The 12,301-nt window shown below is 46.5% G+C and overlaps 1 protein-coding gene across 1 annotated transcript in view; it reads right to left on the bottom strand.

Moving 5' to 3' along the window:
• Nucleotides 1-4,029: 4,029 nt before the first annotated feature.
• Nucleotides 4,030-12,301, bottom strand: part of plppr3a (phospholipid phosphatase related 3a) — a 10,974-nt gene continuing 2,702 nt past the window's right edge. Inside the window, exons 2-8 of the mRNA XM_012836959.2 lie at nucleotides 11,644-11,747; nucleotides 10,502-10,687; nucleotides 9,168-9,297; nucleotides 8,529-8,724; nucleotides 8,117-8,174; nucleotides 7,179-7,352; nucleotides 4,030-6,509 (exon numbers count right to left, since the gene is read on the bottom strand). Of these exons, the coding sequence (XP_012692413.1) occupies nucleotides 5,055-6,509; nucleotides 7,179-7,352; nucleotides 8,117-8,174; nucleotides 8,529-8,724; nucleotides 9,168-9,297; nucleotides 10,502-10,687; nucleotides 11,644-11,724 (2,280 nt within the window). The 5' untranslated portion in view covers nucleotides 11,725-11,747 and the 3' untranslated portion in view covers nucleotides 4,030-5,054. The remainder of the gene's footprint in view (nucleotides 6,510-7,178; nucleotides 7,353-8,116; nucleotides 8,175-8,528; nucleotides 8,725-9,167; nucleotides 9,298-10,501; nucleotides 10,688-11,643; nucleotides 11,748-12,301) is intronic.

Raw genomic sequence — 12,301 nt, 5'->3', positions numbered from 1 at the left:
TGTGGCTTCCAGTTATCTTGCCCCTACTGTAAGCTAACAGAAACGTTAGCCAAATGTTAATGGACAAAATAAGATAGCTAGCTAGGATTTGCTTATAAGAGTTACAGTAAAGTTATCAATCACTCTGTCACCATCTCGATTACTGTTATGTCTCTGAATAAGTTAGCAAAGACGTAGTTAGTTAACTTAATTTAGACCAAAACTGCTGAAAAAATTATGTGAATGCACACAGTAGCCTATAGGATTAGGGCTAAGGTTAGATGATAGAGATGCGTTTTATATGGACTGGGTTTGATGGGAATGTGCTGGCTTTATGAGCTTGCATCAGGGGCACAGGGATGCACTCCAGCACTGCCAAATCGATGATAATGTGCCTTGAGAAGGCTGCAAGGATCCAGCTCTGTTTACACAGAAGCTGAAACCCACTACAGTCACCCCCAGATATTATTCAGACAGACCAACATCGTTTAGAGAGTGGTGTTGGAGGGTGCACTGCAATCAGATCATGAAAAATGTGCAAATGAGAAAGAGGACGCCTTATAACAGTAAAAACACGTTTACCATACCTTCATGGAGGAGAAAAAAAAAAACAGTTTTATGTGATTTCACGCTTCATTGTGTGTCCAATGCAGTGAAGATCACTGTCTCATCTGAAAGATAAGAGAGACTGGCCATTTGGATACGAGTGAGCCGTACCTCAAATCTGTTTTCTTGAGGGACCCATGACTCACCGAGGCTTAGTCAACGTGTGGCTGCAGCCAGCAAGCCCACATTTGGCTGCCCCCACTGCACAATTGTGTTTGTCAACTGCGGAGCGGAAGAGGGAGTAAAGACGCTTCTTATCTCTGTCAAAGCCACGCAATGCTTCTGATGTTGAGGGGTCAGATGTTTCACCTTTTTTATCTGGCTTTCCCTTCTCCCTAATTTAAACGGCAGCCTTCAGGTTTTTTTTTTGTCATTTTGTGCCGGAGAGGAGCAATAAGAGGGAACATGCCGGCTCGTATGCTTCCGCCAAAGGGCTCATGGCACTTAAAGATCAAACGTGCAGGGGCCTCCGTATGCAGCTAGGCCTTCCTCAACGTTAACCCATTTAATTACGTGTTCAAGACTTCTCCGTGGAGACTGCATATGCATGGAGATAATATAAGACGTGTACATGATCTGAATACATTTGACTTTCAAAGGAATTTCAATGTGCAGTGCCTGTCTATTAGTACTGCTGACTGTGAGCTTCAGAGTCTGGGTGACAAGATGAGAGGTGAAACTGTGGTGGTGAATAGCCTTCCTTTGTGCAATCTTGACAAAGTACCCCAAGGTAACCCATTGTTGGCCATTTGATGGGCAGTTTGGTAGTCCAGCCTTGAATGTCAGCCAGGTTTGACATGCACTTTCAAAAAAGATCTTCAGATTTAGTTCATTCAGTATTTCTTCTAAAAAAAAAATTCACCACACAGGACTATTTTTTCACCAGCTGCCAAATATCTTGGTGGGGAGCATCTGCTGCTCCTGTCCCAGCTGGGGCTTGGCCCTAGAAAAGACTTGCTGTCTGCAGTCACAACAGCAGGTCTGGGGGAGGTAAACTCCCCCCCCCCCCCCCAGCACAGAGGAAGAAAAAAACGATTCAGTGCCCAGTGATCAGGCTGTCCTCTCAGACTATAAAGCCGGATGTGGACTCAAATGGCTACTGATAACTTTGGACAGACTTGTGAAAAGACAAATCAACTTGACATTAACAGCTTTCTTTGATAAGGCTTTCAGTATGTAGAATGCGCATCTCATCTCAGCCATAATGTAATCAATGGATCAATAGAAGATGATAAAGCCAGATGAGGCATATGGACAGAAATACCAAATCAGGGATGTCTGAACCTCATATATGATACCTTAATATGCAATGAATATATGTGCAAATGTTCTATAAACACTCTGGCGAACTAATATTTGGTAGCCCACCGTTATTAGATATTTTATCAGAACTTTAATTGGAATTGACTTGTGTATAATGATGCCCTGATTGCAGAGCGGTAAGCTCCCCTGTGAACACTCTAGGAATAATTCTATGTGATGTGGTGACCTTTCTTCCATGCAAAAGAAACTAAGAGCTGAACCATTGAATGTCTTTCTTCAGGATTAGCACTGATCACTTGAGCTCAAGAATTTGCATGAATGGCTGGGCTAAATTTGTCATTAACCATAGATAAAAAAAAAAGATGTAGAAAGGCTGGCACATGAGGTCTCTCACCACAAAAGGATTTGAGCCAGGTAAATGGCTACACAGATAAAGAGCATGACTAATTAGATAAGCATGCATGGCTTAATCAGAACGACCAGGTCTTCTGTGGTTTTCAGAAATATGAGAGCTTCATCAATCACGCATATGCACAGAACACATAGACCCACAAAGTCACCCATACAAACACACGTGGACATCCTGGCACACACACACAAACAGACACACACATACACACACACACACACACACACACACACACACACACACACACACACACACACACACACACACACACAAACAGACAGACAGACACACACACACACACACACACACACACACACAGGAAATGCACACCCATTCACATTAGTCTGGTCTAATAACTGTGTTATTGTGTTACTGGGCATCACAAGTGCTGTAGGATATTTTCAGGGCGACATGGCCACGCCGAGTCTCCCTCATGCATCTGCAAGCAAATTCACATCAATTCACTCATGCTGAAATCCCTCTCGGCTGTTTACTGTGAGACTCCATCCTGTAGACGACTGTACAGACTTAAGAAGGTTTACATATGCAAAGACGGCATTTATGCCTCTGTATTTTGGGAGCCTCCGAGTACAGAGACTTTTTACAGATTATTATTTCCTGCCTTTTCTGTATCTGCCCACAAAGATATTTTTATCTCACAAACTCTGCCACTGTGATCGAACAAAAGCCCATCTCCACTGACCCTGATCTGGTTGGAACAGATGTCTGGAAATTAAAACCCAGAGAAATCGCTGCTGCTCTGTGTGCGCCACACACGGCTAATCTGACCCAGTGTGTTGCTCACAGTGCAATGGCTCATTTTTCCATTCGGCCGCGGGTGAATGGAGAGGAGTAGGCCTGTTTTCAAAACACAGTGGTCAAGCCTGTCCACACCGACAGCCAGATGACGGGCCCAAGCGCTTTTTGAGGGTTCGAGGGAAGGGGGGGCGCATGAGGTAAACCGCCGAAAACCGATGCAGGGCCATCTGAAATGTCCAATCCTCCATAGGTTTTGCTGTAATGCTGAATCACACCTTGGGAGAAGGTTGAGATGCTTTGAGAGGCACATTAATGGGCACGAGGCTAGAGCAGAGGCCTCATGGGAGTGGGGGGTTGGGTGAAGATGACAGGGGAGTCATGTATCTGTGTGCATGCACGTGTGTATGTGTGTGTGTGCAGGCGTGTGTGTGTGTGTGTGTGTGTGTGTGTGTACATGCTGGCATTGTTTTATGACCCACTAAGGAGGCTCCGCTCGCCTCCTGGCTGAGCTGCAGTATTGAGTCACGGTCTCGGCTTGCCTGAGGAGGTCCAGCGCTCCAGCTTGAGCAGCAGCCCCGTATCCGATCGACTCCTTCCACGCTGCCATATCACGCCATCTCGCTCTAGCTCATCCCTCCTCCTCCCTTACAGACAGGGTTCTCCTAATGTCCTGGCACTGTCTAATTGACTGACTTCTGTCCGGAGTCTCCTTGGCCCCAAAGGACGGCAAATTGTTTGCCTGCTGGTGATAATGGGCCGACATGAATCACGGGCTGGGGAGGGTTCCCTCTGAGGAGAACTCAAGCCTGACCAGGCTGGATAGCAGATTTCATTACAGATATCTGATATTGACTCTATGGTGCTGTGCTGCGTGAATCTAAAAGGAGGCTATTTCCATCGCCTTGGGAGTGGGACATTGGACACGGCTTGTTGTTGAAATGCCATTTTCATCTGCAAAACAGCAATCCTTGCTCTGCTCTGAAAGCATACAGATATACACCAGTGTGACATAGTAGATTTCAATCTTTTTTTATTAAACTGAAATATCACTATGATACTATGACACCAATGACACAAGTGTTTTGAAAATCAAAACATAGAAAAAAACGAAATGGAAAAGAAATAGATACAGTACTGTACATAACTGGCAATGGTACTTGAACTCAATCTTGAATAATCGGAGATCAGGGATTAGGTGGATGGCATATCAGAACCCAAACAGTAATAGTTCCCAGTGTTTTTTGTTGTTGTAGAGAACCTGAAGTTGGGCTCAGAACTTAAACCGAGAGAAGTCAAAATGAGAGAAAAGTCTGTCAGTGGTCTGAGAGAATAAAAAATACAAAATGTTTTCCATTCATATCACCAGTGGAATTCAGAATGCAATAAGAAAGCATTTTAGAAAAGACATTCCAACACCAGTCCTTTCAGAACAAAACTCCCAAAGCAGACATTTAAATACATACACATGCAGCACACAAACACCACTCCACAGTTATAGAAAAAGGGTACATTTGGTACATAACAAAAGTTCTCCTTCCCACAAAAAAGGCAATCGATTCATCGAAGAGTGTTTAAATAGTCATGTACAGTGGAGAGATGAGGAGTTTTGTGTCAGTCTATTTATAAATCATCTCTACTGAGACACGGACACAGGCAGGCCTATTAAGTCATTCCTGTTCCCACATTGTAGTACAGTATTTCAGCCAAATATGACAATGTAAATAATGTCAACATTAAAATCTGTACAAGAGTAATTTATTTATTTTAAGGACAATTTTCATAGTGCGCGATAATCTGCTTGGGATGCCAATGTCAATTTCTCCATCAAATGTTCATACAGATTGTGTAAACAGAATCGATTGTTCAGTGGTTATCGTTAAAACCTGCTGGGCTTGCAGTAGAATCTGTCCAGATGCTCAGTAAAGGAGATGCCCAAGTTGGGATGAGCTCTCTCCTGAGATAAAAATATCATCATTACAGGCTAAAGTCCTACACAGTTAGGTTGCCCATGTGGCCAGTGTCCCTAATCCTGTGGCGGTCACTCCTTAAACCGTCGGTTTAAACTGGCGGTCTGTATGTTCTTAAAGAAGTGGTCAGGCTCCATCTGAGGGGGCTGCAGCTGGGGGTCCCAGTCCCTGGATGACATGGAGGGCTTGCGGAGGAGGGGCGAGTGGCGGCTCAGGCTGTGGGTGCGGGAGTGGCTGCTGTCCAGCACCAGGTCTGGGTGAGGTGGCGGGGGCAGCGGGGGCTCCCAGCTGGAGTCGCTGGCGGAGGAGCCCACCGAGTCAGCCTTGATGTGCCTGTAGTCGCGCACGCTGACGCTGTCCTGCCTGTGGAGCGACTTGGTGCCGTCTGCGCCGCCGCCCACCTCCTGCGTCTCGGAGGCACCTCCGCCGTTGGTCGCGCTCATCCAGTCCCAGGGGTTGCCGTTGCCCGAGGACAGGCGCACCACGGGGTGGTGTGGGGCGTGGGCGTCGATGGTGACGATGCTGGCGCTGTCCCGGTCGGAAGGGATGCGGTAGTAGGGCGACTCGGAGCCCGTGGAGGAAGTGGCGCAGGACGAGCCCCCGCCCCCGACGCCTCCCGCGTCCGAGGACTTCGATGTAACGCTGAGGGCCCCGAGCTGCTTGGACATGGCCATCACCTGCACCACGCGCGGCTGGGCGGGCAGGCGGGGGGGCTCGGGCGTGGCTGCTGGAATGGCGCCCTTCTCCGTCATGGACATCGACAGCCACTTGGCGCGGGTGGTCGCGCTCTTCGGGGAGACCGGCGGGGGACGCAATGCCTCCTCGGGGATGTGCACCAATGGGGGGGCTCCGGGCGGCCGGGGTGGGAGCACCACGCGTGCCGGCCCCGGCGGTGTACCCCGGTTAGCTGCCTGCACCGTGGGGTAGAGGGTCGAGTGTGAGGAAGCCCCCAACTCTTTGCCCCCTCCTCCTCCTCCTCCTCCCACGGCTGCTGTGGTCTCGGCCTCTCCCCCTGAGGCCCCCTCTGCGATTTCGTCCTGCTCTTCGTCCTTCGGGCTCAGGCTCCTCATCTCGATGGATTTCCGCCTCCACTCCGACACCAGCTGCTTGGAGCGCTGTGGGTCCATGGGCACGTGGAAGGTCATGTGGCGCTGGGTCGTGCTGCAGCCGCCATTGCTGAGCTCCTCCGCCGCGTTGGTGGCGGCGCGCGGCAGCGTGTTGCTGAACGTCACCATGGTCTCCTTGCCCATGGGGCTGCGGGGTGCCAGGAGCTCCACGTCCGCACTGGCTCTCTTCAGGCTGCTCAGGGAGGCCTTCTCCCGGCGGACCTTGCGGTTCAGGCCGGCCACGTGGGGCGGGCCAACCAGCTCGTCATTGCTCTCAGAGGCGATGGCCTTCTGGTAGACGGAGTCATGGCCCCGCTGGGTGAGAGCGCGCAGGGCGTCCTTCTGTGCAGGCTGGAGATGCTTGATGGGCCGGGGAGGGAAGTCCTCTGAGGACTTGAAATTGCCCACAGCATAGAGTGCCTGGAAAGAACGAGTGAATGAACTAAACGTTAGACATTTGCCACTACTGAAGCTGAACTCTGACCCAAAAACTTTTTTGAATGGTCCACTTTTGTTTTTTTTTCACTGTTGTGAGTATTCAGAATCCAAAACTTGCTTAATTCTTTTCCGCATTTCTTTCTAAGAAAGTTTGTAACCTTTTTCCTCAAGATTCGGATTAAAGTGTGATGAAATTCAAATGATGAAATATTATGTTCACGTTTAGTATGGAAACACCTTAAAAGCTTTGGGGAGAGTGTGATGTTCTCTCCAGCAATAAACTGTAGGAGTGTCAGAGGGAGCCATGACGGCAGAGAGTGATACCGGGGAGAATTGAGCACAATAAATGGAAGCGACAGTTGTTGAGAAATTGAACTGTGAAATCTGTCAAAAACATCCTTGAGGATTTGTCTGTCTCTCTCTCTCTTACACACTTTCACTCCTGCTCTCTAACAGAATAAAACTCTATATATAGCACTTACCAGCAGACAGATTAGAGCATCAGGGGAAGTGTATAAAAGAGAGTAAATAAACACAGACCTGCTTTCTTCACACACTCCTACTGTGGGTAGGGTGAAAGGACTGTAAACTGACATAGAACATAGAACAACTCTCTAACTAATGGAAATGTATGTCATTTATGTGCCTCACCAGGTATACGGCGACGCCAGCTCCGATGATGAAGCCCACGTAGACGTCGATGGGGTGGCTGCGGTACTGGGTGATCTGGGTCAGGCTGGCCAGGGCTCCAGCGATGGCAAACGCAAACACCAGCACGGGCTTCAGCAGCTTAGTGCTGTCGGAGATGGTGGAGTTGAAGTACATCTGGCAGCGTGAAGATAGAAGGAAAGCAATACCTGTTAATTACGTGAACTCCCACTGAAATCTCCTACTTATCTGCCCACTGTGTCATACAAATAACTGCTGGCTGCCGTAAATGTCGGCTGCAGATTTTACAGTTGATGATCGTTGAACAGAAATGCTTTCATACTTTGATGCTTCTTCGATTCCTCATATAAGCTCGGGAAAACTTTCTCTTGCCCTACCAAAGATTAAATTGCTGACCTTTACCCACTCAGCAAATAAACGACTCAACCCAACAGCTGGCCCTTGTCTGTCTCTCTCCCTCTACCTCTCCCTCTCCCTCTCCCTCTCCCTCTGTCGCACTGGCAACAATAAGGACTCAGTGACTTCATTAACAGGCGGGATCCCACACTGAGGTCAGCGAAGCATGGCGAACGTAAAGGGACTAATGAGCAGCTGAAGCTGTGCCACCACACCGGGAAGATGGCCCGCCAACTCCAACCAATCGAAACCTCAGGATGCACTTGTTAGGAAGGGTGACAGCAAGGGTCACGCGGGCAGTTAACACGCTGTGACGCTCGACAACAGCGGACTTCGTCAGGCTATGAAAGGGTCATTATCGCATTGGATTTGTCAAACTATCCGCAAGGCAAACTATAGCAGTTTCACAAACATGTACACAACACTACTGTCAAGCTAATTAGACAGGGAAAAGGGAATCACTGGCACAGGGCATGGTGTTAGTTATGCAGGAAATGAGACGTGGGATGGAGGAGAGTGCTCACCGATATGTAGACAGCTGCGAAGCCAGAGAGAGTGGCGTGTTGTGAGGGGAAAGTCTTCCTGTAGGAGAAAACAAAACAAACAAATGTCAGCCGCAAACAAACGATATAGCACAGTCACTGAGGAGAGAACAGGAGTAGGAGGAATATATCACGGGCTTCGCTTCCACAGGCGGAATGCGTGAGACAGGAGCTATTTGCATCATGGCTACATAATGTGACAGCTGATAGATAATTTGGGACACTTTGGCCTGAAATCCCATGATAATCCTTCAGTATCAGCGACACTTAGATCAAATTTTGATATCCCCATCCAGCCCACTCTGATGCAATCTCCTGCAACCACCTAACAACTTCTTTGCGCATTTTGTCTGTTTGCTTGTTTGCTTGTTTATGTCGAGGCGCTGATAATCACCTGGCAGACAGGATGGCATACTGGTCTCTCCCTGAGCAGATGTCTGAGGTGACATAGGGGTTCTTCTCACAGGCGACTCCCGGAGAGGTGTAGTTGGGCTTGCACACGGTCAGGAAGAAGGGGGTGTGATAGCCAGTGGCAAGCTGGATGACGTCGGTCACCAGGGCTGTGGCACAGAGCCCAAACACATGCACTCCTAGAGGTAAGAGAGGGTCATAACACCAAGGTGAAAATCTAAAAATCTATCCAATGGCAGTACTACATAATACATCTTAGCTCCAGTGCTCTATGTGCAAACCACTTAAAGAGACAAGTATGTGTCTTTTCACAGAACAGGCAACACTTTTAACACATCAAAAGCAGTCATGCCAAATAGAAACGTGTTTGCCACTGGTGGCATGAAATGCTTGTGCATTTGTATGGACATAACTTTCCAGGTACACCCAAAGGTGTTCTCTGTTGTATAATGTGGATAAATCAGTGAAACAGCACAGATAATGATGCTCTGAATAACAACGTGCTGAGTAGTCAGACACAGCGCTCCACCGCTATAAACCTCACTACATTAAGCATCTGAGCGAGGTAGGCTGTGTTATGCCAGTAGATCATTAAAGATTCTTCCGAGACTCAGACACCTACCCACGAAGCGCACGGTTCTGCGCAGGAATGAGTTGAAGTTGCAGCCACCAGCATTGATACTGCTCTCACAGCTGCGCCGATTCTTCAGATGAGACTGCATGCAGTACATCAGAGCCTCCCCGATCATAATCTGGGCAAACAAGCAGGGTGTGAATAAAAGCACCAGGATCTCCTTCGTTAGAGTGGAAAGTTATCCGTCTTGGAGTTGCTACCACGACTCCTGTCTGCATTAGACAGGTAAATCTACTGCATACTGTACAAGATAAACTATTAGAAATATGTATGCTCACATGCTTTTAGATTGTAGATCTTTACTTTGTATACATTTTCATATTGCCAGAGTACAGTTATACTAGCCTGGATACCAGACCGAACTTAGCCCCGCCCACAACATTTGAAGTCGGGAAGTTCGGTCTGGCATTACTCCATTGGGGAGAAATTATTTTCTGACAGATATTGCCGGACCAATCAAATTGTCAAGGTGGGCTTTATACAATGATGGACAGATCATCAACAGTAACGTAATCAAGCACGTCACCAACACACGAGTTGAATTCGTTTTCAACAAACATGGCTGCCGCTGGAGAGCTGAAATGTATAGATTCGAGTCCATTTAGACATTGACAGTGCATTCATTTTGAAAGAGGAACAGAGAAACGCGATCAAGGCATTTGTCAATCGAAAAGATGTTTTTGCCTTCCTTCCTACGGGATCCGGTAAAAGTTTAATTTATCAGCTGGCCCTGGTCACATACTACGTTGTTCTGATTGATTGTAGGTAACCAATTGAGCGAAGAGGCATTTTTTCTCCTGGTTCGGTTGAAACACGCCCCATAATCACAGCCCAATGGAGCGATATCAGACTCATATTCTGACTAGAATTATGAGTATGACATCGTCAGGCTACAGTTATACACTACAAGGCACACTATACATTAGGCCAGACATACACCAAAGAGGCAATAGGTGTAGTGTTGGCTACATGTGTAGATGCAAAAATGTATCTCCACTAAACAGAAATATAAACAAGTGTTGAATTTTGATCATATGTTTCATTAACTGAAATAAAGGTCCTGTAAATCCCTCCATGCTCACAAATACCTCATTTCTCTCATATTCTGTGCAAAAAGTCATATCTTTAGCCATAGCCCATAGATTACTGCCTAATGCACTGACTGGTTTCCTTAACTAATTGAGATGAAATCTGAAAGTGAAATCTTTTGAGATGTTCTATGTCGCACATATGTTTTTTTTTCTGGTGTATTTTTGCACTGTGCCATTTTTAGCACCCGGTACTTCAAAGCTGCGTGGACGTGACAGATGTGCGGTACTCACTGAGGCAGCGGGCCCGGCGAAGGCCAGGCTGAGCAGCATGAGCAGGGGGATGAGCTCGTCACCTGTCTCGATGTACGGCATGCTGAGCGAGCGGTCGTGACAGCGGAAGCCCACCTTGGCCGGCTGGAGGACATCAGTCAGCTCCAGGAAATACAGCGAGATCATGGAGGAGGCCACAATGGGCAGCTGGGAGACCGAGAGAGGCAAGGGCATAGTGCATGAGTAAATATGCTAACCTGGTTAGCAGTAATGCTGAGACTGGGGGATATCATGTGAAGAATTAACTAGCTAACTACTGCAACAAGCACATGGGTGTGTTAAATACTGAAATGAATTAGATAATAAATGTGCATATCACAGCTGTGGTCTATTTTTACATAATAGGTGTTTGTATAAATAGAAAAGGATTTTGTGACATTAAAGGTACAAATCCTTTAATAATCCTGTGTTAGTCTTATCTTTCTGATGTGTTAAACTGTTCTCCACATGAGTGGTGTCTATCTTTTAGAGTAAATCTCTTACAGGCAACAGACAGCTGTAATAACATGCAGTAATTATACTTTTATGATAAATAAGTTTCTTGATATGTTGTCCAGTTGTGATCAGTTATCAGTTTCTTGATATGTTGTCACTTTAATGTCCTAACACGCTTTCACAAGTCTTCTTTGAGAAAAAAAAGTCCACCATCTGGCTCTTAAAGTCATGCAACAAAAAATAATCATGTTGACACAGCATCACAAGCTGAACTTAGTTCACCCAGGCTCACAGTTACACACACTGTCAACAAACATGACACGATACTGAACCTTACGGGAACTTTAGAGGAATACTTAAAAATTTGTCTAACAATATTAAATCAGGACTTTCAGTGAGTTTTAAATTCTAGTGGATGTGCTGATGAACACAGAGTCTGCCAAACAGAACATATGGCTTGAGCTGTGCTGACAATGAATACTTTCAGAGGGACCTCTAAATATAGACTATCACATTCATCACATGATGTAGGCTCAATACCGCGAGAACCAATTCAACCTTTGGTAACTGAGCTCACATACAGTGAGCTTATTTGCAGAAGGTTTCCAACTGTCAGTCTTCGCTGATCACTTCGTCCACGCATCAGTGAGACAACAGTACATACTTACCTCAACAAAATAGAAACAAGGCAGCAATGTCATACTGTCTTTGGGTGGTTTCTTCTTAGGTTTGTCTTTTGGTGACATCATTCTGGAGGCGGGGCGAGACAAACCTGAAATCACATGTTTTAAAGCAGAAGTAATGAGTTTTGGTCAAAAACTAGCAATCTAACCACTAAAAAGGCATGCTAAATCCTTACCAACACCAACAGTACAGTTGGCACAGATAAAAGGCTTTCTAGCATGCTAACTCGTGGCTTTCTGTGATATAGTTGGTGATGTCGTGCTGTGAAAGCTTTTTTCTGCATTTTCACGGGGTGGTCTGACCCCGGAACACATAACTGCATAGTGCACATAGCCTTTGGCGGCTAGTTGGAACAACAGGTTTGTTTATTTGTTCTTCATATGACAATATACCATGACATTTAATTTGTAGAGAATACCAGTACTAGATGCTTATAACATGCTTCAAAAAGTGTAATTGTTGCATACTGCCTCTTTAAAGACATAGTCAATAGTCTGCCCTTTATATTACAGGAGTGAGCCGACTGTACTGATCCAGCAGGGAGACTCAAAAGGGCAGAAAATTATAGCTTTTCTGGTCTGCTAAAAACAATCCATAGCAAAAGACTGGCTTAAGGACTTAAAGAAACATTTTCATGGTCAA

The sequence above is a fragment of the Clupea harengus genome, chromosome 22 (assembly GCF_900700415.2).
Source record: "Clupea harengus chromosome 22, Ch_v2.0.2, whole genome shotgun sequence".
NCBI classification, from domain to species: domain Eukaryota; kingdom Metazoa; phylum Chordata; class Actinopteri; order Clupeiformes; family Clupeidae; genus Clupea; species Clupea harengus.
The sequence above is the reverse complement of the archived record's forward strand: the minus strand, read 5'-3'. Positions and strand labels throughout refer to the sequence as shown.